Source organism: Leptomonas pyrrhocoris (assembly GCF_001293395.1).
Source record: "Leptomonas pyrrhocoris isolate H10 chromosome Unknown, whole genome shotgun sequence".
In the NCBI taxonomy this organism is placed as follows: Eukaryota; Euglenozoa; class Kinetoplastea; order Trypanosomatida; family Trypanosomatidae; genus Leptomonas; species Leptomonas pyrrhocoris.
In genome coordinates, this window is record NW_015438358.1 from 2,082,094 (window position 1) to 2,108,975 (window position 26,882).

The 26,882-nt window shown below is 53.0% G+C and overlaps 11 protein-coding genes across 15 annotated transcripts; all 11 read right to left on the bottom strand.

Moving 5' to 3' along the window:
* Window positions 1-410: 410 nt before the first annotated feature.
* On the bottom strand, window positions 411-1,555 carry ABB37_01747 (hypothetical protein; the record flags this gene model as incomplete). The annotated part of the gene is made up of 1 exon (XM_015798367.1): window positions 411-1,555. Exon 1 carries the CDS (start codon window positions 1,533-1,535, stop codon window positions 411-413), a length of 1,125 nt encoding a protein of 374 aa, XP_015663887.1. The 5' UTR covers window positions 1,536-1,555.
* Window positions 1,556-2,258: 703 nt separating this feature from the next.
* ABB37_01748 (putative DNA replication licensing factor MCM2) lies at window positions 2,259-5,225 on the bottom strand (the record flags this gene model as incomplete). The annotated part of the gene is made up of 1 exon (XM_015798368.1): window positions 2,259-5,225. The coding sequence occupies one exon, from the start codon at window positions 5,223-5,225 to the stop codon at window positions 2,259-2,261; it is 2,967 nt and encodes a 988-aa protein (XP_015663888.1).
* Window positions 5,226-6,060: 835 nt separating this feature from the next.
* Window positions 6,061-8,604, bottom strand: ABB37_01749 (hypothetical protein; the record flags this gene model as incomplete). The annotated part of the gene is made up of 1 exon (XM_015798369.1): window positions 6,061-8,604. The coding sequence occupies one exon, from the start codon at window positions 8,602-8,604 to the stop codon at window positions 6,061-6,063; it is 2,544 nt and encodes an 847-aa protein (XP_015663889.1).
* Window positions 8,605-9,307: 703 nt separating this feature from the next.
* On the bottom strand, window positions 9,308-10,159 carry ABB37_01750 (hypothetical protein; the record flags this gene model as incomplete). Of its 2 annotated transcripts, none has more annotated exons than XM_015798371.1 (1): window positions 9,308-10,159. In XM_015798371.1, exon 1 carries the CDS (start codon window positions 9,866-9,868, stop codon window positions 9,308-9,310), a length of 561 nt encoding a protein of 186 aa, XP_015663891.1. In that variant the 5' UTR covers window positions 9,869-10,159. The 2 variants fall into 2 exon arrangements, with proteins under 2 accessions (XP_015663891.1, XP_015663890.1); XM_015798370.1 differs by having other exon boundaries at window positions 9,308-10,156.
* A 3,167-nt stretch (window positions 10,160-13,326) lies between these two features.
* ABB37_01751 (hypothetical protein) lies at window positions 13,327-15,534 on the bottom strand (the record flags this gene model as incomplete). Its single annotated transcript, XM_015798372.1, has 1 exon — window positions 13,327-15,534. Exon 1 carries the CDS (start codon window positions 14,848-14,850, stop codon window positions 13,327-13,329), a length of 1,524 nt encoding a protein of 507 aa, XP_015663892.1. The 5' UTR covers window positions 14,851-15,534.
* Window positions 15,535-17,026: 1,492 nt separating this feature from the next.
* ABB37_01752 (putative mitochondrial RNA binding protein rbp16) lies at window positions 17,027-17,660 on the bottom strand (the record flags this gene model as incomplete). Of its 2 annotated transcripts, none has more annotated exons than XM_015798374.1 (1): window positions 17,027-17,660. In XM_015798374.1, the coding sequence occupies exon 1, from the start codon at window positions 17,456-17,458 to the stop codon at window positions 17,027-17,029; it is 432 nt and encodes a 143-aa protein (XP_015663894.1). In that variant the 5' UTR covers window positions 17,459-17,660. The 2 variants fall into 2 exon arrangements, with proteins under 2 accessions (XP_015663894.1, XP_015663893.1); XM_015798373.1 differs by having other exon boundaries at window positions 17,027-17,581.
* Window positions 17,661-18,224: 564 nt separating this feature from the next.
* Window positions 18,225-19,205, bottom strand: ABB37_01753 (hypothetical protein; the record flags this gene model as incomplete). Its single annotated transcript, XM_015798375.1, has 1 exon — window positions 18,225-19,205. The coding sequence occupies one exon, from the start codon at window positions 19,203-19,205 to the stop codon at window positions 18,225-18,227; it is 981 nt and encodes a 326-aa protein (XP_015663895.1).
* A 511-nt stretch (window positions 19,206-19,716) lies between these two features.
* Window positions 19,717-21,387, bottom strand: ABB37_01754 (putative mitochondrial hypothetical protein; the record flags this gene model as incomplete). Its single annotated transcript, XM_015798376.1, has 1 exon — window positions 19,717-21,387. The coding sequence occupies exon 1, from the start codon at window positions 21,247-21,249 to the stop codon at window positions 19,717-19,719; it is 1,533 nt and encodes a 510-aa protein (XP_015663896.1). The 5' UTR covers window positions 21,250-21,387.
* A 661-nt stretch (window positions 21,388-22,048) lies between these two features.
* Window positions 22,049-22,557, bottom strand: ABB37_01755 (putative RNA polymerase B subunit RPB8; the record flags this gene model as incomplete). Of its 2 annotated transcripts, none has more annotated exons than XM_015798378.1 (1): window positions 22,049-22,557. In XM_015798378.1, exon 1 carries the CDS (start codon window positions 22,496-22,498, stop codon window positions 22,049-22,051), a length of 450 nt encoding a protein of 149 aa, XP_015663898.1. In that variant the 5' UTR covers window positions 22,499-22,557. The 2 variants fall into 2 exon arrangements, with proteins under 2 accessions (XP_015663898.1, XP_015663897.1); XM_015798377.1 differs by having other exon boundaries at window positions 22,049-22,551.
* A 602-nt stretch (window positions 22,558-23,159) lies between these two features.
* On the bottom strand, window positions 23,160-23,837 carry ABB37_01756 (Calmodulin-like protein; the record flags this gene model as incomplete). Of its 2 annotated transcripts, none has more annotated exons than XM_015798380.1 (1): window positions 23,160-23,837. In XM_015798380.1, the coding sequence occupies exon 1, from the start codon at window positions 23,622-23,624 to the stop codon at window positions 23,160-23,162; it is 465 nt and encodes a 154-aa protein (XP_015663900.1). In that variant the 5' UTR covers window positions 23,625-23,837. The 2 variants fall into 2 exon arrangements, with proteins under 2 accessions (XP_015663900.1, XP_015663899.1); XM_015798379.1 differs by having other exon boundaries at window positions 23,160-23,825.
* A 539-nt stretch (window positions 23,838-24,376) lies between these two features.
* Window positions 24,377-26,325, bottom strand: ABB37_01757 (putative dual-specificity protein phosphatase; the record flags this gene model as incomplete). The annotated part of the gene is made up of 1 exon (XM_015798381.1): window positions 24,377-26,325. The coding sequence occupies exon 1, from the start codon at window positions 26,285-26,287 to the stop codon at window positions 24,377-24,379; it is 1,911 nt and encodes a 636-aa protein (XP_015663901.1). The 5' UTR covers window positions 26,288-26,325.
* Between the last annotated feature and the right edge of the window lie 557 nt (window positions 26,326-26,882).

Here is a 26,882-nt window from a genome sequence, read left to right on the forward strand (position 1 = left end):
GCAAGGTAGGAGGGGGAAAGTGAGGAGGGAGTCGAATCAAATGCAATCTTTCAGCCTCTGCTACGTTGGAAGCCCCATTCGGGTTTTCAGGATTCATCCTTTACAGTAAAAATAATAATGATGAGGATAACAGAGAGCATATTGCCGCTGTTCCGTCCTCACGTGCTGCGCGACCGCTCGATTTCTCAATTTTGAAGGTCTTGGTTGTTTGACGCTGTAGCGACGGCAGCTTTCACCACATCCATCTAGAGGGAACGGCTAAGACACAAAAAAAAGAGGCTGACAAAAACAGTAAAAGAATCTAGTGAGAGCATCTAGTGTAGAGGTGTGTGTGGGAGCAAACAGAGAAAGAAAGAAAGATGCGTTGCTTACAAACACAAAACAAAAAAGCATCGTGTAATGAAACCCGTCTAGCATGTCCACAACACTAGCACACGCATCGAGGCAACGGCGCTACCACACAGGGGGCAAAACCGCACAGAAGGGAGTGAATTGGAGGGGCAAAGCACGACCAGGCTCAGAGACGAGTCGCACGCATCGCACGTCACCGTAACCTCCGCGCCACGCATGAGTTGTTGCACGGCGTCGGGGGGAGAGCGAAAGAGATGAGCGCCGGCGTCGTCGCAGCGCGAGCACGCCGCCTCGTCCGCTTGCGGAGAAGACACGTGTGTGTGCTTGCCTCGACCTAACGGTTTAGCAGAGGACCGCTTCGTGAGCGACTCTGGCGACATCGGTATGATGGTATTGACAGTGATGCTCTGCAGGACGTTGCGCGTACGCCTGCCGACCTCTTGAACACCACCGGACGAGTTACCGAGCGAGGAAACTCTACGCTCTCCGTTTTCTGTGCCGACGGTGCTGCCGGTTGCTTTGCGTCTGCTTTGGATGAACAATGCGCGCGGCGGGCTCCCTGTAGTTGGAGTAACCTCCACGAGACTTCCGCTTTCCGCCTGCGCCGGCGATGCCGCTGAGGATGGAGAGAGCACGGACGGCGCGTCGGGGTTGGAGCGGCGGCTCACCGAAAAGTCCTCCGTCCCTTCCTCAACACCCTCCACGGCACTCTCGTCTCGTTCCTCACTGGCAAAGAAGCGGTCGATGCTGTGCCGCATCGCTGATCGTCGGGTGCGTCTGTTTTCAGAGTGCGACATCGACGAGCTGCCATGGTCCAGCACGCCTTTAAGAGTGCGAGTTTGCTCTTCTGGTGTTGGTGAAGTTTGCCGAGAAGTCAGTACGGTTAAAGGAGGAGGTGGCTGCAGCGTTGAGACGGCTTCTGTCTTCACGCTTGCCGCACCGCGATGCACACTGCGCCATCTCGCCGTCTGATCTCCTCGTAGAATTGCGTCCAGCTCTACTTCTAACATCGCTTCCGCTGAGTAATTCGCCACGTTGTCTGGAGAGTATGGTTCCTGACTGTGGTAGTAGTATTCGTCTCTCGAGGCGCGTTGCCGCTCTTCCTCTTCTGTCACATGTGCGTTCACCACAGGTCGGCGCGTCACCGCACCATCGGGGGACAGCTCCACGTGAATCCGATCCATGGCGCCGCCGTTGCGGTATCTACAAAGAGATCAGAAAAGGCAAACATCAGTCGTTGAGAAGTTCGGAGTAAATGAAGCGTCGATAGAAAGAGAGAGGAGAGAAAACAAGGGAGAACACGGATTGAGGGAAGACGAAATCAGAGCAGTGAAAAGACGCCCTCGAGAGCCGCAGAAGAGGAAAAGACGCGGTGGCGTGTAGAAGTTGTGAAATAGATCAGAAAAGCCACAGTAGCCGCGGACAAAAGATTGCACCTACTCGACAACGACCTCAAAAAAAAAAGGCTTAAGACGAACGCTTTTCAGCAGCAACACGAATGTCACAGCGCACCAACCCACTGTCAGAAAAAATGACTCCTTTTTCTTGTAAAGCATTACGTGTGTTCAGCGGGAATGTGTCTTTAAGAAACCCGTAAGACGCGTTCATTAGAGTTCGCGTGTGACCTGTGATTGAAGACGTAACTTGACGGAGCAGCAAAGGTGATTTTCAAAGAAAAAGAGGCATGCAGCCAAAAGACCACAAAAGGGTGCTTATTATCATCTATGCAACTCTCTCTTCCCAGAGCATGTATTTTTCTATGCATGCAAACTTCTATGTAACGTCTTAAGAAAAAAAAACCTAGACCGCGCAGCGACTGCAACACTGACACCGAATGACAGTACTGAACCCCACGCGCATACAATCATCGTAGTTTTTTCTTTCTCTTTTTCCCTCCCCGACGGCAATTAGACCAGGGTGTGCTCGATTTGCAGAGGAACGTGCGTGACTGGGTCGCGAATAAGTCGGTACTCTCTGCGGAACTCAGCGCTGGTGTAAAACACATTCAGTGCCTCCTGCGATATGTTGCTCGTGTAGTGGTCGAGCTCGGCCACGTCGATGCGCACCTGTGTCGGCTCGACCCCACCCGACAGCTGCCGCTCGAAGTGCCGCACCGTCTGCACCGCCACTTTAATGCGATGGCGAATGAGCGGCAGACTCTCCGTGTCCGACTCGAGAAACTTGCGGAAGTTCGCCTCCATCGCGTTGCGCAGGCTGTACTTCTGGGTATTAATAAAGCAGCGGAGGAAGAGGGAGACAGCGGCGGTGACGTCCTCGTCCGTCACGAACTCGCGCAGATGCAGGCGGGCGTGTGCCTCGGACAGGCGAATGACCGACTCCATGTGGCGCACTGTAATGGCGATGCCGCCGTGCTTCGACTCCTGACGCAGTTCGACGTAGAGCCGCGCAATCGTGTCGGGGTCCACGTTTGAGATGCGCGGAAAGCAGTGGCTCTTTGCGAACAAGATGTACTTGCGCAGCAGCGACTGCGGCAGCGGCTTGTCACTGTTCGGGTCCTCGTCCTCGAAGCGGGAGCGGTCCTCGATGCTCTCACGCAGGTGTCGTAGGCGCTCCTCGTACTCTGCCCGCTCGCCCTCCGTCGAGGCGTTCTCGAGCGCGTACCGCAGTCTTGAAAGCTCCTCGTGGCGATCGCGCTCCAACTGTCGTGTCTCCTCCTGCGTGCGGGGGTGGTTGCGCATGTGCGAGTCGCAGATGAACGACGCCAGGCGCTCGTCCAGCTCAACGTTCACCTCGTCCCGCACAACAAAGAGCAGGTCAAAACGCGACAGGATCGGCGTCGTCAAGTTCACGTTGGCGTCAAAGGAGGTGGAGGGGTCGTAGCGGCCGCCCATCGGATTGGCCGCGGCAATGATGCAGCAGCGCGCCGACAGCGTCGTGACGATGCCACCGCGCGCCACCGAGATAGTCTGCTGCTCCATCGCCTCGTGGATCGAGGTGCGATCTTGATCGGACATTTTGTCGAACTCGTCAATGAGGCAGCAGCCGCGATCTGCGATCACCAGCGCACCGCCCTCCAGCACAAAGTCGCCGTTGACGCTGTCTTTGTGCACGGAGGCTGTCAGACCGACGGCGGTGGAGCCGCGGCCGGTCGTAAACACCGTCCGGTCCGCCGTCTTCTCGACAAACTTCAGGAACTGCGACTTGGCGCAGCCGGGGTCGCCCACCATGAGGACGTTGATGTCGCCGCGGATGCGGTGCGACTGGTCACCGCCGATGTCTTTGGGGACGCCGCCCATCATAGCGAGCAGCAGCCCCAGCTTAATATCGTCACGGCCGTGAATGCTCGGGGCGATGGACCGCAGCAGCTTCCGGCGTATGTTCGGCGACTTGCTCAGCTCCATAATGCGCTGGCGCTCATCATCAGGCAGGCGGAACATGCCGAGCTCCGTCGTGCGGCGAATCACGTTGTTCGCGTGCAGCACCGTCGTAAAAACCGGGAAGCCCTGGCGGCTGTTGAGGAGGGGGTCGAAGTTGTTGCGGTAAATCCCCGTCACATCCACCTCCTCGCCCGGCTTTGCCAGGTCGATGAGGTCGTTCGTGAGGACAACTTCAAGGCTGCGTGGCAGGCGACCCGGTGGCACCTTGCCGGGGGACTCCTGCAGCACAACTGTTTGGTGGTTGCGGTACTCGGTGAGGCGCATGTTGACGCGGAATGGTCCCTTGCTGTGGCAGCTGGGACACATGCTCACCCGCTGCTCCTTGTCCCCGCGCTGGTAAATCGGCCCAATAATAAACGAGCAGCGCACGCAGTCGTACTTCACGGCGTCCATCTGCGGGTACACAGGGGAGCGGCGGATCACCACCCCTTCCACTCGCACCAGCACGTTCATGTGAATCTGACGGAAGTCGCGAATGGGGTCGCAGAGCGGCAGGTCGCAGACACGCACAAAGACGTGCGCGTGAACCTTCCGGTACTGCGGGTAGAGTTTGAAGGTAAAGTAGTTCGCCGCCTCCTCCAGCAGCTCAATCATTGGGTCTGGCGCGTCCACAAGCCACAGCGCCAGCACACTGTCATACACCCGGCTCAAGTGATCGTAGCTGAGCTGGAAACTCATGTCGTTCTCCCGCGTCATCGCATTCACCTTTTCCTCGTACACGCTGACGTCGTTCACGATGTAGTTGTGGTAAAAGTTGTAGATGCGATTTTTAATGACACGCCGCGGCAGCTCCTGCGCGAGCCACTCCACAAGTTCGCCCTGCGGCTGTCGCCAGTTGAAGTTCATGGCCTCCAAATCGCCCCGCACGTACGCGTCGTCGTTCGGGTCGCCGTAGCCGTCGATCTCGTCGCCCGCACCGTCGTCGCCCGGACGCGCAGACGTCCCGTTGCAGCCCTCACCGCCACCGCCACCAACTCTCCGCGACGCACCGCCTCCGTCGTTGCCTTCACCCTCTTCTACTGCTACCTCGTCCTCCTCATCTTCTTCCTCCTCGTCCGTATTGTCCACGTCGCTGAAGATGCCCTCCTGCAGCTGTCGGCGCTCCTCGGCGAGGGCCTCCTCCTTCTGACGGCGGCGCTCCAGGAGCTCATCGACGGCGAGGCGGCCGCTTTCGGAGATCTCGGACACTGAACTCTCGTCGTCCGCGATCCAGTCGTTGTCCTCCACCTCGTCCTCCGGCACCTCGCTCTCCTCGTCCGGCTCGAGGTAGTCCTGCATGAAGTTATCGCCGTAAAGGTCTTCGCCCTCCTCATCCTCGGCCTCACCGGCGGAGGAGTGGTCCGCCTCGTCGTCGTCCACGTTGTCGTCCTCTTCCCGTGGTTCCTCGACACGGTGCGGTGCGGGCGCGGGGGCCGCCCCAGCGTCGTCGCCGTCCTCATGTGCACGGCGCCGCTTGCGACCGTTGACGGGGGCCATTTCTTCTACTTTCTCTTCGTTTTCTATGCCTTCGAGGTCGTCCTTTATTCTCTACTCCTCGCACGTACTCACAGTTGTAGCAAGAACAGCGCAGTTCTCAGCTTGTGTTATGACGAAGAAGTTCGGCAAGAAGCAGTTATTCGGATTCGACCAAAAGAAATAAAAAACTTTACTCTCCCTCTTGAAGTCCTTGCATGTATAAAGATGAAGGAGGAGCTTCTGCTTCGGTGCGACGATGGGTGGGTGTGCGGTGGCGGTGAATCCAAAGGGAGAAAGGGAAAGGGAAGAAAACCCCAATCGGTGAAGCGAGGACGAACACAGCGCATTCGAAGAGCTCGAAAAAGCCTGCGCGCTTTAGCTCGAAAAAAGGAGCTTCGCCACTTTCATGTACCTAATACGATGAGCACCGGCAACGAAAAGCACGCACGTCAGCACCTTCTTCTCGGACAGGCATACGTAAACCATTGGTTGTCTGTTCTCGCCTCGAGGTGGCAGACTCGGCAGCTCGCGCAGTGTCGTTGCACTGAAGCGTCCTTGCCTCCCATCCTCCTCCATACAGCTCACGCTCTTCGTTTTTCTATGAGATTGGAGCTCTTATTCTTTCCCGGCAGTATCGCCGATGAAATTGAAAAGAAGGTTAAATCGTCGAAAGACAGAGCAGCTTACAAGGTAGCAGCATATCGCTGAACAGAACGCCGACGATAAAAAGGAAGAAAAAAGGACGCAAATGACCGCGGAATACTACACGAGAAAAGTGAGCGCTCCCACCCAGAAAGGGAGAGAGAGAGCCAGAGCACCTGCGAGGCGGTACACCCACAAACAGTTCCGCTGGAGTTTACGCTTCGCTGCCCTCATAGGGCAACTCGCCAACATCGTCGTCGTCGTCCAAGACGTCCTCTACAGCATCCGCACCACCATCATCATCATCGGTGTCGCTGATGGGGAGTCGCGTCCCTGTGGGCAGCGTCGGCGTGCTCGATGGTCGTTGCATGCGACTCTGTGCCGCCCCCGTCAAGAACGCCTCTGCGGAAATTCCAACGCCGTCCTCCACCATCGCCCTCGTAGCCGCATTCATGCGCCGCAGCGGCGCATCCGGCTCGTCCGACGCGGCTGCGGCAGCACCACCACCCATTGCTGCGTCGCTCACGCCGTTGTGCCCGCGAGCTGCCTGCCAAAGTGGCGGTGCGAGTTCCTCTTTGTTCACAAACACCAAATCGCGAAGGCGCACAAAGGGCGGCTGCGAAAACTGGAAGCGGCTCGTGGCCAGCGGCGTGATGCCCGCACGAACTGGGCTCGGGGTGAGACGAACTGGCAGGGATGCGGCCGTTGCTTGCACATCTGGGAAAGCCACCCAAGTTTGTGACTGGTAACCTCGTTCGTAGGCGCGCAGCGTGAGCAACTGTCGAAGCCCACGCAGGTACGGGTGACACTGCGCGTTGATGGGTGTGTACCGCCGCATCCACGCTACAATTGAGGCGTCGAGGCAGACGTCCGCCACGCGGAACATAATGTTCTTACCAACGTAGTAGCGTGTGAAGTCTTCGCCATCGTGGTTAGGAACGTATCGCACACCCGCGGCTCCTGGACGTAGCTTCCAGCCAGCAGCCTCAATCATATACAAAGGCACCCACTCTGAGTCAAGAGCCGCAGCAGCGGCTGGATCTGTGGTGTTGCGCTCCGCAGGCGTCGCCATTGCCGTGCGGGCTCGCTCTGCAATCTGAAGGCGGCAGCATTGCGCTGCCAAATTTCTGTTGAGGCGCCGGCGTGTGAGAAAGTGCCGCGGCCAGTGCTCCATCAGCTCTGCGCCCACCGCGGGCTCACGCATCTGGGCAATGTTAAACCAACACTCGCCGTTCGTCCAGGCGTTGTCATACGGTAGCTTCACGGGGCACTGCAGCTGCACGACCCCCTCCTCGCCGTCTTTTACCGCTAGATTGAAATTGATCAGCGTGCGATGAGAGATAAACACCGGCGTCGGGTAGCCGCAGAGGACACACTGACGATGCAACGCTTTGCCGAGGTGAGCTGCGCGGATATGTTTATCCCCCTTGTCCTGGTCGAAACCAACGAGGCGGATCGCGCTGTACGCCTCGGTTCGTTGGCAGAACTCGGTGTGTCGGTTGGCGTCCTGCTTCGCCAAATCCATGCCGCTGCGGTCGCTGCTGACGGGTGTCGTCTCGGTTGTGTACTTTTCCTGCAGCTGCCGCAGCAGCGGGAAAGCGGCAATCTTCGTGGATGGAATCCACACCCCTTTCGCGGCCAGTTCAATCTCTCGCTGCGTGGGGAACAGATCCTCGCTGTGGGCGAACTGATCAGCGCAGTAGTACGCAATCGACTCGAGTCCACCACTGTGGAAGTTGCAACACACCACTGGGAAGTCGTGCGCGTGCTCTGGGAGCAGCGTCGTGCCAAAGAGCTCCTCGCCCTGCCGCCGGGTCAGCCACATCCGGGACACGTAGCCGTACTCCACCGCACGGTGTCGCATGAGACGTGCAATGTCCAACGGAAAGGGTCGCCCTGTGTAGTTGTGCGGAACGTAGCGGACACAATAAAACGGGTTGTACCGCCCCGCGTATTCTGTCTGGCCGGTGTAGAAAAAACTCTGCAGCTTCGCCGTGGGACTGCGCAGGCGTCGCCAGTAGTTGCTGTAGAAGCGCCCCTGCTTTTGCAATGCCAAAAGCCGTCTCGCAACCTCCGCCCCCATCAAAAGCGACCCGTTGAGCGCGAGAGGATACTGGAAGGGCGGTAGCCTGTCCCACAGCGGTTCGGGCTGCAGAATGGGGACTGGCTGTCGCGGTTGTGGCTGCTGGTCTTGTTGCGTGAAGTCAGCGCATGCGTTCGCCGCGTCGGTTTCAGCTTTGGCGCTTAGTTGGTCTGCGGCACTGAAGAAATCCTTTTCTCGAGCGCAACCCTTCGCTCGGTCGTCGAGTTGCGTAAATGTCACACCTATGTATTTGTAGGGTTTTGCATCCAGTCGCCCCGCAGCTTCAGCCGCGAACGTCTGGGGGAGGAAGAGAGAGGTGATGGCATCCCTTGGCAGCACCGGCGTCGTCAATCGTGACACCAAAAAGTCGCGGAACTCTTCCATGAACTTCTGGTTGGAGGTGTGCTGCGCGTTCACCAGCACAAGATCGGTGCCGATGGCCTCCGTTGTTTCCACCGCGCCACCGCCAGGGGTGAGGGACACGTCACAGAGAGCCGCGTTGGGCAACACGAAAACGTTGTACGGCTTCAGTGCCGCGTCGAAGGCCTTCCGTGGCACCCACACGTTACTCTTCAGGTGATGCCGCGCGGCGAAGGCAAAGAGTTGTGCGTTGAGCACTTCTGGAAAAAGAGCACCGGTGAAGAGCCGCTGCTGGCGGCTGCCGATGGCGGACATCGCGATGCGCCGTGCGCTGCGGGCTCAGAGGTGGTTTGTTTTGTACCACCACCCTCCCCTTCGTGCCACAAGAAGAAAAAAGGCTTTTTGTCAGGCCGAGGGTGCCGGTGGGCGGAGTCCAGCGAACCAGCGCCTCGTGCACGTTCAAAAATTGTCTAAATTGTCCAGCACATCCGATGGAAGACCGAAAAGTGTGAAGGCGCCGGAGAAAGAAGACGGGTCTGTGGTGATGAGTGCGGGAGCAAGAAGATTCGTCGTGGAAGCCGACGCATTGTAGCAGCCGCCAGAGAGAGAGAGAAAGGGAGAGAGAGCACTGCTGTCCAGCACTTCGGCTCTCCGACAATACAGACCATTGAAACTGAATACAAAGCAAGCCAACTAAGTAAAGGTCCACCACAGTCTTATTCTTGGCAGTAGGAGACCGCACCGATTGGATTTACAGCAGCAAAGGTGGCAATAGAGAGAGCGCCTCAAAAAAAGACGTTCTTCGACTACGAAAAGAAACGCTAAAAAGCGAGGCAACCTCAGTCGTGCCGCCAGCACGCGGCGTACAACACCAAAGCAAAAAGAAAAATAGGAATCACAACAAGGATATCAGTTATGAACATGCGAAGACGGCACGGAAGTAACACCGGTGACAAGACGAGGAATGAAAGACACAGCTTTCTGCCATCTTCCTCTGTGGTTGTTGTGTCGCTCATTTCTAACTTGCCAACTCCGTCACCGGCACGTCGGCCACGGAGGCAAAGTTAGCGAGACGCGAGGCCATCGACAGCCGCACCTCCGCACATCGCTCCGCCAGTTCGGCCGCCAGCACCTCCCGCTCCTGGCAATGCTGCCGCACACACGTCTCATGCCACACAAACTGCCGCTGCAGCTCCGCCATGTAGGTGGTCGCCGTTGTCGCCGCACCGGGCGAAGGAACAGGGCCACCGTGAGTCCCGTCATCTGCCTCCGCATTCTCCACTGCGTCCACATCGTGCACGTGACGCGGCGTGGCTGCGGTGGAGGGGCCTCCCCGACCACCCCCACGGCCCCGACCTCCTCCACGTCCTCGCACGCCAGCACGACGCCCGCCACGATGCCGGGTGCGTTCTTCGTGGGCAGCGCCTACCAGATACACGACGCGGTTTGCCGTAATGGCGCGCAGAAGCGTAAGGTGGTATTCAATCCACTCATCCAGGTCCCGCAGCCGCTGCATGTAGCGCATCACATCTGCCCTGCTGCCGTCGGTGCTGGCCAGGAAGTACTCCAATTGGTTCATGGATAGGTGATGCGACGCGCTGTGTGAGGGGGGGGGGTAACAAATAGAATACAAAAGAAGCAGTTCTACGCCTTAATGTGGAAAGGTAAACAGCGGTGTTCTCCTGCGTGGTAACAAAGAAAAAAGAAGATTGCTAGATTTCCGTTGTATTGAAAAGCGCAGCGGCGGCACTCAACCCCACTGCGCGTGTGCGGTGAGAGTAGATCTTTTTCCTCTGAAGGATAAACTCGTAAACAAGGTGGCGGTGCAGATTCGCACTCCCGAGGCCGCACGTTGGATTAAAACGACTGCTGAGCCGGGAAGGTAGAGTTGGCGAAAGGAGAGAGAGAAAAGCGTGGAAGAACAAAGGAGATGAGTGCCCATCGCCAACGCCAGCAGTGAGATATGCAGCCACATATTTAAAAAGGTCTGCTCTCCAAAAAATCAGAGTTGTAATGCGGCAATGTTTCTTTGAAAGGAACATGTCCGTTAAGCATTGAATAAGCGTCTAAGCGGGCCGTTTGAACTTGCTGCCTCTTGTCTGCGAAACAAAGGCACAGACAAAATAATAATAATAATAATAACGCGTCAAAGTCGCAGACGTGTGGCGGAGAGACACACCGTCTTTCTTTCATCGCCCAACCTTTCAACATCATCGTCTTCTATTGCATTGATCACGACAAGATACGAATACAAACTGAAAGATAACAAGAAAAGAGAGGGAGGGGCTTGTATTGCGGGAATGTATGTGCAGCGCAAACTTCGCGATACACAACTGCACAGCGAGTGCTCCGCTTGCAGAGAGAGAATTTTAAAAAGCCTCAGCGACCGAAGACAATAGCGTGAAAATATATATTAATTGGGAAAAAATATTTATATATATAATGTTACCCACAGCATCGCCAGTTCCAATGTTCATGACAACAGCATCACCACAACACACAGCAGAATACAACAAAATACAACAAAAGAAAAAAACGGATTTCGAACAGTGTCTGCTCAAGTTTTGTGAAGACTTGTAGGGAGGAGAAGAAAAAAAAGAGACCGACTTAAACCACCCAGCGTTTCTAGTTTTAGATAACTCTCGTACGTGTCAACAGCAACATTGCAGTCCTAAACCAACGTACGCAGGAGGGAAAAAAAAAAAAACAGAAACCGTTTTAAAATGTGAACAACAAAAATCTTTTTGCTGGAAAAAATTTCTCATTTCGTTTCTCTTCTTATTCAAAATAAAAAACCAGCTCTTAAAGGGCAGGAAAAAGCAATGATGTGAGTGCCTGAGAAATATAATTGCTCAATGAAGTCCACGCTCACCCCTGTGCCCTTGCGAGCTGAGAGCTCCACAAAAAGAAGAAAGTAAAAATGCCACAGCAATACAACAACGAAAACAACAACATCCATTCACGTCCAGCAAGTGCCATTAGTGTGCGCACAGGTACATCGCTCACGCGCAGAACTCCTACGGTTTAGCTACGCTGTGCATTCACAGCGTTGTGAGACGCCTACAATATGCAGCAAAAAATTGGTTTTCTTTACCTCACCGCCTCACGATTCGCTAATATGATTTTACGAGAACAAGTAAAAGAAACGCTATTGAGATCCTTCGTCGCGCGTCCAACCCTACGGCAGTACCTCGGACCCTTTGTATATATAATAATGATCCCTCATCCGCGGAACAAAGATAATTCGGTAGCTACTTCATGCAGCTTCCTCAATTGCAGTTGACAAGTCGTTCGCAGCTCATACTTCGTCGGTGTGAAGGCCCATCGCCTCCCTCGACCAAAATTTGTAGAACAGTGTACGTCCGGTAGAGAAGGCCATGAGTATATAATAACCTGTAACATCCAATATACATATGTAATTAAAGTGCGCCAAACAGCAAAATGAAAAGAAAAGGGCGGAAGGATTTCGCAACCACCTGAAAGGTCAAGTAACGGTAATCCCATGAGGTGCAATTATCCTCATGTCTTTTCTTTGCTCTTGCTATTGTTGTAGGAGCACAGGAGCGCCTCTCTGCATTAAAAAGAAAAAAGAGGATTTTGTAAAGAAACGGATTCGAGAAACGAAAACGAATAATAATAGTCATTTTTTTTGGTTTTTGATGTGGTTTTGATGATTTCTTTTCTAGTCAGTTAGGGTTTTTTTTTGTTGTTGTTGTCAGTTGTTACCGTCGCCGCATCAGCTGCGTCCTTTCGAAGGTAAAAACCGTTTTCGTTTTCTTTCTCGCACGACACATCAGCCAGAGAAAACAAAACCATAAATACATTTCAAAAAGAGAAGGCGGCGAAGGGGCGAATGAAAGAACGGTATAAAGCAGTGATACGGTCGAATACATATATATCCATATATATCCATATATCCATATAGACGTTTAAGAAAAAAAGACAATTATCAGAATAAGCTGCTTTTGATAAAAAAAAAACACGAGGAAGAAAAAATCGTGGCGAGAAGGATCGAAACGAACAGAAAAGTAGAATGAAAGAACAGAAGAGAGAAGAGCTCCCCGACACCTGTGAGGGGGGCGTCCAAACGGAGACACGGTGTCGGGTAACGAGCGGGTGCTGAAGGGCCAGGAAAGGTCAAGAAGGGAAACGAAAATCAGGGGGGCACAGAATAGAAGAAAAACGTTTTTAAGCAAAAAAAAGAAATTGAAAAGTCGGACATTTATGACTGCATCTTTTTCTCATGGGTGTGTGCGCGTGTGCGTGTGTTAACCGCTTCTCCGTCGTTCACGCAAATGCGTGCCCACTCACGCACAGAGCTTTACGCACCGCAAGGAGACGTAAAGAGGGCGGGAGGAAAGGGACACAAAGACGAAGACTCGAGCACGGTTTGCCGTAAGGGAGGCCTCAGGGGCATAATGGATACGCAGCAAGACTGAAAACACTGCGAACAACACAAAACAACCAAAAAAACCCACAAGGCTAAACAGAAAAAGAAAAGGAACATTAAATGCGAGATGAAACAAACAAGCAAGTAACACAAGAGTGTCGCCCCTCGTGCACGAGAGAAAAGGGGCGCTCTTTTCCACAAGGATTCACGCGCAAATAAGAAAAAGAAAAGAAAGAGCACAGAGAGCATTTACAAAAGAAAGAAAAAACAGAAGCAGCTGTTATTGGTACTGTTGTCTCAGCATAGCTTGCAAAACAAAAGAAAACCGACAACGAACTCAACACAAGAACAATGGTGTCATGAGATACGCAGCACTGCGAAGCCATTGTGGTTTGGGGACGTTTGTTGGTTTCCCCTGCTTTTCAGAACCGTGCACCACACATACACACACACACACACCGGATGGGAGTCCTGTTCGTTTCCTTTTTCGTTCCTGCCTTACGGTTGCACGCCAAGGTAACCCACAAGGCGGTCCTCATGTACTATATTTGTTGGTAAAGCACTTCTTTTTGAGCGTCTCAGGCGCAGCCACTGCAAAGGAGCCCGTCGCAAGTCATTTTCATTTCCTTTATCTTCTACCGTCACCGCTAGTACGTGGTGAGCAACGGCACATCGCGAAGGCGGTACACGCCGATCGAGTCGTTCCCGCCGTACACGAAACCCATCTCCTGCGGACACCAACGCCGCAACTCCCGCCGCACCGGGTAGGCTCGCACGAGCTTGTAGTGGGACTTGAGGAGCATATGGAAGCGCCAGTCCCCTGTTGCCGCGGTGTCTCCAACGTAGATGAACGTCGTGCCACCTTGCCGGGTAAAGTACTCCAACGCCTCAAAGCCCATCGAGCTCTCCTCCCGCTCGCGAGAACCAAACGGCGGCCAGCAGAGCAGCAGCGCGGACTTCTTGCAGTTGAGCGAGTAGAGAGCTACCGGCCCGCCCATCGAGACGTGTACGCTGTAGGTGCCCTGCAGCGCCAACGCGTCAAACGCAAAAATTGGGATGACCCGCTTCCCGTAGAAGTCGCACCGAACGTTGTCAAACGCGGTGATGGGGAACCGGCGGCGGTCCACCTCCCACTCCTCGCGCAGGGGAACGTGGTGCATCACCCGATTGAAGATGTGCTCCACGTAGCCGGCGCCGCTGCCGATGCTCACAATCGCCTCGACCTCAGGGAACTCGCGAACGACGGTGTTCATGGCATCCCGCGCGTGCGCCGGAGACACGAGACTCCACGCAAACAGCACGTTCGCCACGCGGTGGGCCTCGTAGGACAAGGGAATCTTAAACAGGTCCGGCAGCTGCGCACGATAGCGGTCGATCTCTGACTTGTATAGCTGATAGTCATCCCCGACGCTGGCGAGGATATCTTCGACGAGGTACGTGATGTACGGGAAGTAGCACATGAAGGTGCAGCGGGGGCACTGGCGGAAGGCGTGTTCGGTCCCCAGCGGCATTTCGGCAAACTCGTCAATTTCGCTGTAGCCGCACACATCACACGTCCATACGTCAGTGCACTGCAACTCCATGCCGCGGCGCACGAGTCGCTGCACCTCCGCGTCCGCAGACCCCAATCGCAGCACGCGTGGAGAGGCGCAGTTGGCCCCGTCGTGTGGCAGAAAGCAGCCTTTGTGGAGAGGGCAGAAGCCGTAGGACGCGTACACCGGGCACACCTCCACTCCGCTCGGTTTCTGCAGGACCGGCAGCGGCGGCAGGGAACCATCTGGGACCATGGCGTAGTCGGGCGAAGGCCGTGCGAGCATCACGTGCGGGGAAGCACGGCGTTGGTCGCGGTACATGTACGAGATGTACAGTGTCAGCTTGCACATGGGGCAGCTGCAGCTGTCTGAGTTTTCGTGGTAGCGCACCGAGGACGCACTGCGGACGCACTCGGAGGAGCCACGACCGTCATCTGACGTGGATGTGAATCCGTTCGAGCTGTCATAGCGGTGTGGGTGTGGATTCTGCGCCGACGCCACAGCGCCGGTCCGGCTGCCGTTGAGAGAGCTAGAGCCACTGTCACCCACATTATTGATAGCCATCACAGGGATGGAGGGGATTTTGGCAAGCGTACTTGGTTTCGCGCTCCATTGGCGTGATGAGGTTGAAAAGTCCATTCTCAAGGTATTTATTGAGTCCGTTGTTGTGGAAGACAATTATCCTTTTTATGTGAGGTGTTTCTCCTTTTTAAAACTTTCGTTTCGCTTTTTACTTAGTGTGTACGCACACTACACAACAACGCGAAGACAGATCCCTCCGAAGGGCGGCGCGCGAGAAGTACAAACGAAAAGAGAAAGAGAGAGTCGGCGTCTTTTCAGATATATATGTGGATTATGACAACTGGGAGATTTCTTCTGGGGTGCGCCTCTCCTCCCTATGTATCATTATGGTTAGACGGTCGTGACAAAACCTTCCGTCCTTGGCACGCAGAGAAGAAGAAACGAAATAAATAAATAAAAACCGCAAGGATGTGCTATGAAACGGGCTGCTCGCAACTAATAAGAACCTTTAGAGCTGCGTTACCGTGCGGTGCAGAGTAGCGGTGGGAAAGGCAACAGATCTTCCGCACGTCTCGCTTCACCCTTCAGTGTGCAACACCCGAGCTATAATGTACTTGTAAGCAACCCGACGAAAAAAAAAGTTGCAAACTGTGCTGCCGTTCCGTTGTGTTGGTGTTTAGAGTGTGTGGCGATAGCCTCCAGGAGAAAAAAAAAACAGTTCTCAGAACACACTGAAGTTTGTGAATATGGATAGATGGACGTATACCTCCACACGTGTTGCTACTTACAAAAAGAACGGTCTGCCAATCAGCGAAGAGACGGGGGAAAAAAAGATGAGCGACGGTTGCATCACTGGATAAGAAAAAATAAAGCACACGAAAGGGTACAATGTTTGCAGAGTCGCAGAAAGAAGCGCAACGCTGCTGGGACGACGGGTCCAAGAGAACAGGCGGGTCTTCGTCTGCTTCTTTTTTTCCTGCGAAGAACAAGCGGCAAGCGCCGCAACGAAACACCGTTTGTTGCGTTGCACGAGAGACGAGAACTCATCGCGGACACACCGAAATGGGGTGCGTGTGATTTCCTCTCTTCAAGACACGATTCGGGACCACGCCCTTCCGTTCCTCTTTGGTTCGCGTCTCCTCCTCTTATTGATGCCATACCATCCGTCCCGTGTGCCTAAGAGTTCTTCTAACCATTTCGCTCCGAAGGCCATTTCCACTTGAGGCCTCATTACACTCTATGCTCTGCGTCGGCACGTTGCTGTTTCTTTTTCTTTCTCTGCTCTCTTACTTTCTTAACAACAAAAGTCGATTGAAAATCAGCTACGTTATGTTTCCACCTACGTGCACAACCTTCCAATAGTTCTGCTCTCTGCCCACACCTACCCTATCGTCGTTGTGGCAACGACATCACCACGGCTACAAAAAGTGTCAGTCTTGCTTCGCAACAACAACGACAAAAGAAAAAGATTGAAACACACTTTGCTCTATCCACGTCGCAATTAATCCGGTGTATGCCGAGTGAGACGAAAAACGATAAGCAGATAAATCTGTAAAGCTCAAAAGAAAAGGAGAAAAACAAGAGAAGGGATCGCTTACTGGGTACCTGGAAAACTTGGGTCTTCAGAGCAATGGAAAAGCATGTGACCTAAACGATTCATACGTACTAGAAAAAAAAAACCAAGAGGGAGGTGATTAATTCGCAAGTCCAAGAAGAAAGGCATCCGAACAGGTGTACCATAGTGAGTAACTCCCGCATTGGAACACGTTCCCCTCTCTTCTTTGCGGCTTTCATTCGCTCGCTCTTCAATTCAACCTTCACATCACAGTAACAAACGAAGGTAATAAACTCAAACACGCCGGGACCATATTTATAAATGAAAATGAAGGAAAAGAGAAAGTAAATTCGTGGAAACAAAGCCAGAAACGCAACCGATTCAAACAACGAGAACGCGGCTTTTCTTTACGTGACTATCTGTCCGACAGCCATGTGAACCTATCGCACACACACACACACACACTCCACCAAATACAATTATTACTCTTCATTACTCAAAGCACCACGAGCAGCTCTGAAAGTATTTGTTGGCATCTATGTACGTGGAAAAAAAATAGGTGTTCGTGCAATTACGCATCAGCTGCATGTGTCTTCACGATTAATACTGTTTCTTGTCGTGCATTACGCCTCGCGCTCGTCTCGCACAGAACGTGTGCAGCACACGTTCTCGTGAAGGTTTCCGGCGTTGGTGTCGCCGTGTTTACTTTTTCTCGTCCTGACCGCAGTGCTTTTTGCGTTAGAACTCGTCACTGAAGTTGTTGTTCGGGCGGCCACCATCGCGGTTGCCGCTGTCCCCACGGTCTTGGCGGTTGTTGAAGTTGCCGCCGCGACCACGTCCACGGCCGCGGCCACCGAAGCCACCTCGACCGGTCCCCTCCGGCGGCCGAGGGCCCGAAGGCAGCTTTGCACCGCCGGGGGCCGTCACGTTCTCGGCGCGCGTGCGGCCGTCCTGCGTGGCCACCTCGAACTCCACCTCCTGGCCCACGGCGACGGCGCGGTAGCCGCCTGTCTCCGTCTGCAAAGCGGAGAAGTGCACAAAGTGCTGCTTCTTATCTGCGTCGTCCTCGACGAAGCCGAAGCCGCGGCCGCTCATCCAGGAGATCACCTTACCCGTGTTCAGCAGCATCAGCGACGGCGCGATGCGGGAGATGACAGAAGCGCGAAACATTTTCCTTGTTGCTTGTGTGTGGATTTACTTTCTTTTTTTACAATCGACCAACGACGAAGTTGAGCCGGTATATGTGAAAGAGGATGCTGTGATGCTTGGAGGATTCTTCCGTAGAGGGAAAACTTGCGGATTTTTTTTATAAAAGAAAGAATTGAAAAGCAAGTGAGGGAAAAAATCGTAGAGCGATGAAGCGACAGAAGACTGGGTCGGAAGAAAAGATGGAGTGAGAAGACGAGAGAAGAAAAACAAAAAACGTGACTTGCTGAAAGAGGTCAGAGCAGGAGCGTGCGTACCTTATGCGCGTAATGCAACCGTCGAAACAGTGTCGTCAGGTGAATAAGCATGCAGCTAACAATACTGCCAATATAATAATACCGAGAACGGTGTGGTGCCACTGCACAAAGAAGTCAGCACTGAGGTGTGAAAAGACGGTTCTCTATTTTTCTGTTGTGCGCCTGTTTGTTTGCTCGTTTATCCGACAGCCATCGTAACCTTCAAGTTGCGTGATGTAAGTTCCATTTGAGAAAAAAAAACCTCACCTGTTACACACCGCACCTTCGAGCAGAAGCGTAACGCAAGCCATTATAGGTATTAAAAAAGGGGGAGCAGTGAAAGGACTAGCAGAATAAAGCAAAACAGAAAGCAAAGAACTTTAAAAAAAAAAAAACATGCGCATAAAACCTGGCAATTGTGCTCTTCAAGCACTCTCTTATGTGCTCCGCTTCGGACTACGATGAACACACGTTGAGTCGATGCCGCAGCGTACCTACATAGGAACCGCATCTACGTCCTCTACATTGTGAACCGATGGCTCTGCACCGCAGGCACCGCCGCTGCCTCCACTAGGGGCTCCATGGCGACAATAAGCGTCCCTGGTGACGAGTTTCGACAGTGGTAGATCAATCATTTCGAGTACGTCGCAGTCCACCTCACTCACGTCAGTGAAACGATCTGCCCTTACAAGCGACGGCCGTCGCCTGCATCGCTTTATCCTCTCGTCGAACACGGTCGAATGTCGCTGCCATTGATCAAAACGTGTCTTTGGTAAAGAATAAAAATAGACGAAGTGCCGGTTGACCGCCTCAGCAGCGCCCAGCGAAGCACGCACGAAAAGTCGTACGGCTTCTTCGCAATGTGTGGTGCCAGTGTGCACCGTCTGCACTTGGACCACTAACGGACATCCGCCAGCTATGTAGCACGGATAAAGAGACGTGATCTTCTGCTCCCTCTCCTCATCTGCCTCGCCTTTCGTGAATGGCGATTGTGCATCGGACAAGATATACACGTCCTTGGCGGAAAACTGGAACACTTTCCCTGTGCAGTTGCAAGGTAGAAGCGGCGGTGAGGAGGTGATGGCGGCGACAGACAAAGCACACGCACGCTCTTGATGTTCAGTTGTTGCGTCGGCGGAACTGGAGTGAAAAGGCTTATGTGCCATCGTTGGGGGGTCGTGCCATTCGCTCGTGTTGTCAGCACACACACGCTCGACGATGCGGACGACGCCCTTCTGTGAGTCAGCAGAAAACCGCTCCGCGAATGCCTTGTACCACACAAAGGTACAACTCTGACGGCTGCACAAAGAGCAAGCTAGCATCGTCACGTAGGCCACGTTAACGTGGGAGAAGGTATCGACCTTTTTAAAGGCTCGTCTCAACTGCCTATGCGGTGATTTGGATGAGAGAGAGAGAGAGGGAAAGGGAAAAGAGCAGCCTAAGATAAAAAAAGGGAAAGAAAGAGAGCGGTGCATACGAGGAGTGCAAAAAAAAAAAATTGCAAAAGAAAGAGAGGCACCACAGTACACAAACCTGCCGCTTCAGAAATCAAGGAGAGAAAACGCCGTGTATGTGCAACAGCACGAAACCATTCATCATGCCCTGGGCAAACACCACAAAGTTTCACCCTCTACGTCGTCTACGCGCAGGGTCAATAGGACGATTCAATCTGCTCCTTTTCGCTATTGGTTTTTTGTTTCTCTTCTTTGCGACGTGAGGCGACTACGGTGGAGTGTGGCAAAAGAACAGAAGCGCGAACTTGAGGAGGTGGGAGCAGCAGCTTTAGTGAATGCGGCTAGTTGTCTCCACTGGCCAAACAGCCCTTTGCGCGCACATCCTCCACCCACAATTATTTTAAGAAAGATCTGTGAATTACTACAATAAACCACAAAGCACAAACAGAGGGGAAACAAAAATACACAAGCAGAGACCCAACACGTTGGCGCGCTCCTTCTACACATCCCACAGCGCACCCTTCTCCGTGTCCTATGGAATGGTCTCCGGATCCTCACCGCGCGTGAGGCGAATAAGCCGCTCCTTTGCGCGCAGCGTCTCACTCGAGTACCCCTGCGCCTTTGCCTTGGACGCAACGCTCCACGGCACCTTCACCACCTCCGACCGCCTGCCAGCCGGCTCCAAGTCGGACGCCTTCACCGCCTGCGGCTTCGGTGCCCGCTCATCTACCTCGCTCTGGCGCCGCACCTTGTAATACACGCCCTCCGCATCGAATGTAGACCGGTGACGGTTTTCGTGGTCACGCAGGGTGCGCTGCAGGCGATGCCGAGCATGCACCGACGTAGCACGACGCGACGTCGCTGTCGAGTTCAGGGAAGCAGGATCGACCGCGTTGCCTGCGGTGTCGACGCGTGGGCCACCAAATCCAAACCCGTGCGTACGTTGTTCGTTGCGGGACGACGCATCGCCGCCGCCATCTTCCTCCCCAGCGGTGTCGCGTGCGCTCCCCCCTCCATGTTGGCGCAGCTTCGGTGGTTCCGCGAAAGTGCGCGCGTCGTCCTCTGGGAAGTACTTCGCCGTCCAATCCACCAGGGAGGGGTCCAGCGTGGACTCGTCCTCCACGGCACGGCGGCGAAGAAACGGGAACGCCGACTGCGGGGTGTGACGCACGTCCGCGTCCGGCAAGTCTGTAATGGCCGCCGTGTGCGCCAAGACCGCCTGCTCGCCCCGACGTCGACGCTTCTCGCGAAACTCAGCGGCGGCCGTTTCGTCCGTGGAGGTGGCAGACGGCGTCGTCATCGACACGTCTCCCTCCGTGAGAATTGGCGAAGAAGAAGCGTAGCTTAATGTGTCAGTCGAGTCCGCTGTCGTGTCGGCGCTCACCTCTCCGCTTGCGGACTTGGACTGCAGTGTCGAAGAGCGGCTTTTCAGCACGTCCAGCGCCCACGCCTGCATCCCGTCCGCCAAGCCAAAGGCGCCCGAGGAGACGTGAGCGCGGTACTGCTTCGCGGCGATCGAGCAGAGGTGGTGGTACTTGCGCGCCTCCTTTGCCTCCAGGCGAGCAGCAGCGAGAGTGTCACGCAGGTAGTCCTGCAATATCGCCACAAGCTTCTCGCGCAGCACGGCGTCCTCCACGGAGTGCCACGTCTCCTTGCGCCCGTACAGCCGCTCCGCATCATCGAGATACGTCCTTGTCTTCAACTGCCGCCACGGTGCGTCAGGCAATGGGCGGTGCTTGGCGTATTTGTAGTCGCGCCGGAAGTCCGCCTTTTCCCGTGGCGTCTGCGGGTTGGAGGAGCGTCGTCGATACCGCTGCTGTGGGGCGGCAGAGGAGGAGGAGGAGGATGGCAGCGTCATTGCAGCCGTAGCAGCTGCTGCCTCTTGATCCGTGGCGTTAAACTCGATGTTCTCCTCTGGGTGCTGCTCGGCAGAAAACGGATGCGTGTAGGTGCGCGTGGAGAAAAACGGCCGCTTCAACGCAAAGAGGCATTGCGTTGATGTGCCTGCCTCTTGCAACGCGGCAACGGCACACGCCAACGCGCGAGTGCGACTCGACCTTTGCATTTACGGACGTGCTCGTGTAGACGTGTGGGTGTGGGCAATATGGTAAATACGGTTGGCGCTAACAGAAATAAGGGCGCCTAATGTCGTTGGTATCAGCGCTTCGTACAGCTTCTTTGGGAACGAGGAACCAAAAGAGGCTGTACGGTGAGCCGGCGAAGATTGCCGAAAGCGAAAGAAAAGAGGAGGAAAGAAAGAAAAAAAATGGCGAGCAATCAAAACAGCGCAGTCAAAAAAAAAAACCTTGTTTTTCCCTTTTGTAAAGTTCGAAAGACGAAGCTGTCGAGTGGCCTGCAACTCAATGATGCAAACCCATTTGCCGCTAGCTGGGTGGAGTCAGGTGTAGCGCTCCTGCGAAACCCGCGCTGCACCTCTGTAAACACTCGATCGCCTCCACAGATGTACAAAGGAAAGGAGTGACGAAGAAGTCGGCTTCCACAACCTCCGCGATGCTTCACGTGCGCATGGACAGAGACAGAAAAGAAAGATACTTGTCTGTCTTTTTGTTTACAGACGTGGAAGTCGTTCTAAAGGTGGAACGCAATGTCCATCACCTATTTCTTTGAATTTTTGGCTTATTCGGTTATCACGCATCCTTAACGCCGAGTTAGAAGAAGCCGTTTTATCAATAAAGAAAAAGAGAGCCAAAAGACGGCAGGCTGTAAAGCCAACCTTCACAAACATCACCAAAAAAAAGGTGGACGCGGAGAACTGAATCCCCCAGACAGCACATCAAGAGAGAATCACCTCTTTTCTATTATCCCCCACTCAAGCAGCAGGAAACAAAGCTCTCCTCGCAGCATCAATCCTTCACGCGCTTAACCAGGATGTAGACGTCGCTGTTGTAGTGCACGTCGCGCAGACCCTGCGGCTTGCCGACGATGTTCGTCAAGAGTCCGCCACAGCTAATGTGGACATTCACCTCCAGCCCATTCTCGACCACTTCGTGGCCGTACACGCGGCCGTGCATGGCGTAGTCGCAGTCGTTCAAGCGCGTCTCGCGGTGGTACACGCTGTGATCGTAGTACTTACTGCCCGTCTTGCCACCCAGCTCTAGAGAATTGGCCAGCACAATGGTGAGGCGATCATTCGTGGCGACGGGGAATTCTTCGGAGTTGATATCAGCGGTGATGGTCAGCGAGCCATCCTGATTAACGCAGCGGATACGCGAGACGCGAAGGTACACGGTGCCCTCCGTATTCACACCGTTCACCGTGAAGGTGTCCTCCAGGATGACGGGATTGACACTCATGGTGCAGAAGAGAAGGAAACGCGGAGTAAGATTCGACCGTCGGAGGGATCCTCTGTCGCTTTTCAAGTCAGAGTTAAAAGCGGGAAGGGCCATAATACGCAAATGAGAGCGCATCAGTCAAAATTGATTCCGATTTTGAAACAAAGGTTGGGGTGAGGAGGAAATGCGTTTTCGTGAGTGTGGGGGGAGACAGAATCGCCAAACATACGCTTTTTTTTTAACCTGACGAGCTTTCTACGAAGTGATGTCGTGGAGAGCACCATTGCTTAGTCTGTGGAAAGCACTGTTGTCGTTGTTTGCTCTTCAGCAAGCAGCTCGTGTTGATCCAGAAAGGTCATGGAAACGCTCTACTGGCAACTGCATACAACGCTTGTTTTTCTTTTTTTTTAAGCACCCCAGTCAAGTGCTTCACTATGTACATTCAACCGCATTTAAAAACCGGCCCAGCAGCAACAACACTCAGCGAAGAAAAAAACAAAACCTGCTTTCGAAATCCCGCTATAAATGCCACAAAAAGGAAGCAAGAAAAAAAAAAGGGTTACATCAGCAAATAAATAAAAATAATATATGTTTGTTCTTGTTCAAACACCAAACCGTTTCTTACTCACGACCTTCCCACCGAAGGAGAGCAACAAAACGTCATCCGCACGCGCGGACGCACTCAGCGGTACATCTCCGCGGTCATTTTGTAAACAACGTCCGCAATGACTAAATTGCCTTCCATGTCGGCATCCGACTGCACCGCCTCGATAAAACTGTTCATTTCCTCCGCTGTTAAAGCGTCACCCATGGTGGTGAGGAAGAAGCTAAGCGCGTGGGGAGTAATGAGGCCACGCTTATCTGGGTCAAAGCCATGAAAGGCGGCCTTGGCGTCTAGCGCGTTGACCGACTCCGCTAAGGCCTTCTTTTGCGCAATGCAGAAGTTGTCAAAGCTAAAACTGCCGCGTCCGTCCGGGTCTGCGATGGCTTTCAGGCCATCCAAGTTGGCCTCCAATGGAGCTGCCCCGCAGACACGCATGAGGTACGGAAGGTTTTCATTTTTAACCCGGCCAATCTTGTCCTTGTCGAGTATATCAAAGTTCTTCCGAAGCAACTTCAAAGTCAGCTCACTATACTCCGAAGACATTTAACGTTCGCTGCGCTTTGTCACGTGGTGTCAGCGGCGGAAACGAGGGGGAGATGGTGAAATGAAGATATGCAATGACGGTTGTTCGGCCTTCTTATGATGCTTGTGACGATTCGAAGCGCTATCACAACTTGACAAATTTATAGAGCCGTTTTCAAAGCGAGCCTTTAGAAGGATGGTAGAGAGAGAGAAGAGCGCAGCTAGAATGCAAGCTCGTGGGTATAACGCAGAAAAAAACAAAAACGCAGGAGGTAACGTGGAACAGTGTAGAAAAATATCGGAAGAAAAACAACTGCACAACTCACAGACAAATACCTGCATTCTTTGAAGCCTCAATTGACGTGTCGCTTCGAAGTTCGTTGAACCAATTTGTTAGTTTCTTTTTTTAAGCTTTGAAACCTGAATAGCTGCTCCTCTCTCTCTCTTGAAACAGCAAGCGTTCATGTTCTTTGTGATTTTGCTGTTGCTGTTTTTTCCGGGGGCTCCGCATATCAGTGAGGCAAAGAGCAAACAGCGCGCCGAATTCGTCATGTGTCCAAGAACCTGGTCGGCAAAGGTCTACGGTGAAACAGTAAAAGAACAGCCGAAAGTGAATCCAGGGGTCGATCAAGTACAACGGCTCTCCGCTTTGTAACTTACCCGTGAAATGAGACAAAAGGTGCCCCAAGAAGCAAATAAGCTACAAGTAAGCAACTCGTCCAAAGCAAGAAAAGGCTGTCAGCAACAAATTGTCAAAATGGGATATTTGAGTCTCACGATGAGGTGTGAAACAGCGAAACAACGCCCGAGGTGTTCAGCACGCCGCTCTCACGCAGGCCCGAAAGCTCCTGGTTGAAAAATTCCACGACGTTGGACGAAGACCCGTATTTTTCAGCGTATACGGAGTCAAGACTTGTAATGGCGGCTGAGATCACCGGTAACGAGAGCTTTTTATCAGCGACGGCTCCGCTACCAGACAAACGTGCAGCATAAGTCTGTGTCAGGAATTGCTCTGCCGCCTCCAGAACTATGCGAAACGCAACAATTCCGCTAATAGCCTTCAGCACGAGCATAAGAAATATCTGGGCGTCGTCGGAGTCGGAAGCCGATACGACCACCTCCGCGGAAGCGATAGAGTCACTTGATCTCCACAACTCCTCCAGCTTTCGAAAAGTCACTAGCTCCATGTCCTCTTGCAGATACGCAAGTTTGCTGTACGCATCAACCGACGCATTAGTTTCAGTTGCGGATGTCGACTCGGCGCAGCCGCAGGAGGACCTGAAAAAGAATTGGAAGAAGCTGTCCAGCACCCGGGTTGTAAGCTGCCACTCTTCCTCGGCGCTCAGGGTAGCACCGGTGGGGCTAAACGCCTCAGCCAGCGCGTCCCACTCTCTGAATTGAACAAAGCCCTCGGCATAAGGCGCTACGAGAAACAAAAAAGGAAACGACAGCCCGCAGCCCGTGGGAACTGAAACGCAGCTTTCTTCTTTATCGCTCAAGAGACGAGGTCGGCCGTCTCCAACTTGACGAAGGTGCTTCAGATAGATAGCCTCGAACAAAGAACAAAAACCTCTCGCGGTGTCGAACGTGTCCTTCTCGAAGCCAGATCGAGCAACATCCTTCATCACACGGTAATAAAATGTGTCGTTGCACGTAGGAATCTGCTTCGAAAAACTGGCATACTGCATGAAAGAAGGTAGTGTGGTGTCGACACTACACACAATCTCCGCAACATAGCCAAAGTAATTTGGGATGTCTGTATACACCTCACAGTCAACGTCCGCGGTAACGGTTGAGCGCAGTTCTCGGTAGACTGCGTGCAGCTCGTCTGTGCCTGATGACGCATTTTTGATGAAGGTGCCGAAAAAGCACCGTTCATTATCGCACTTGTTCGTGCGGAGAATCGTTGGTAAGATAGTGCTCACAACGTTAAGTAGGTTCGCCTTTGCTTTTGTCTCCGAAGACAGAACCTGTACGGACATTTCGTCGGCAATGCGAAACCCTCCCAGCGACTCCCAAAGCTCCAGCTGCCTCTGAAAACCTGGATTGGGTTGAATAACAGGTCGGGTGCAGCGGATAAAACGGATGGCCGCGTCGCGCGATATATTGTATTTCTTCATCATGTACGCAATTACAACTGCGGCGGAGCGACTTACACCAACCATGCAATGCACCACCACTGAAGGTGCGGCTGCGTAGTCGGCGTCGTCGTGCCGCTCCGCCGTTTGGCGTGATCGCAACACTAGCTCAATGAGCACAGAGCACTCGAGAAAGTGCAAATCGATACTGTACGTCGGAAGGTCTTCCGCTGAAATTGTGACATAGAAAATCTTTCGTGCATCTAGTGAAATCAACGCCGCGCCCTGGCAATAATTGTTCAGCTCTACGTAGAACTCGCTCTGCGATTCAAAACGGCGAAACGCGTAGGTATCGCTCCCATCCTTTTCGTAGACACGGTACTTCCGAGTATGAGGGCTCCCACACATGTTGATCACCAGTGCGTTTCCATTTTCTAGGCACTTCTTTTTGTCCGCGACTTCGGACTCACAGGTGAGATAAAGGCCGGGGATTACTTCGCTAACACACTGCCATGGAAGGATGTCATCATCAGGTAGAGAACTATGGGAACCGGGAGAAGGGACTTCGCTACTCCTCCAGTCGAGTGAGGAAATGATGTCCTCCATCACGTTTCGTTTGCCGCTTTGGTCAAAAGGGGGAGCACTTAAAAAAAAAAATTTGAAGTGCAAGAATCCATTGTGCCAGGAATGGAAACAAAACAATGGTTGCATTATGTGCGAATAAATATAGATATATATATGTGTGTATAACCATGATCACAATAAATGTGAATTTCAAAAGAAAAAAAAGTGAACATACATGTTGAATAAAAAGTGATCAGAAAGAAAAAAAGAATGAGCAACAGATCAAGCGCAATCAACAGTTATGAAAGAATAGGGGAAGAGAAAAAAGAGAGGACTAAATATTCCTTTAGGAAAAGAAAAAGGAAGAGACAAAATTTTACCAACAGCAATGTAGTCAACGTTATTTTCCTGGTAGTACCAACTACAACAACAACGAATGTTGTACTTCGCATTCGGCAGCGCCTTTACTTACACTGTTAAGTTGCAGCAAATAATGAGTTTTGTGCCGCTTTCAGCCTCAAAAAACTAAAACGACACACAAAAATTTCACTTTGTTATTTTGGCGACCACGTGACTTGTGAAAACCAGAAAAAAGAAGTGAAGCGATATATATATATATATATATATATATATATAT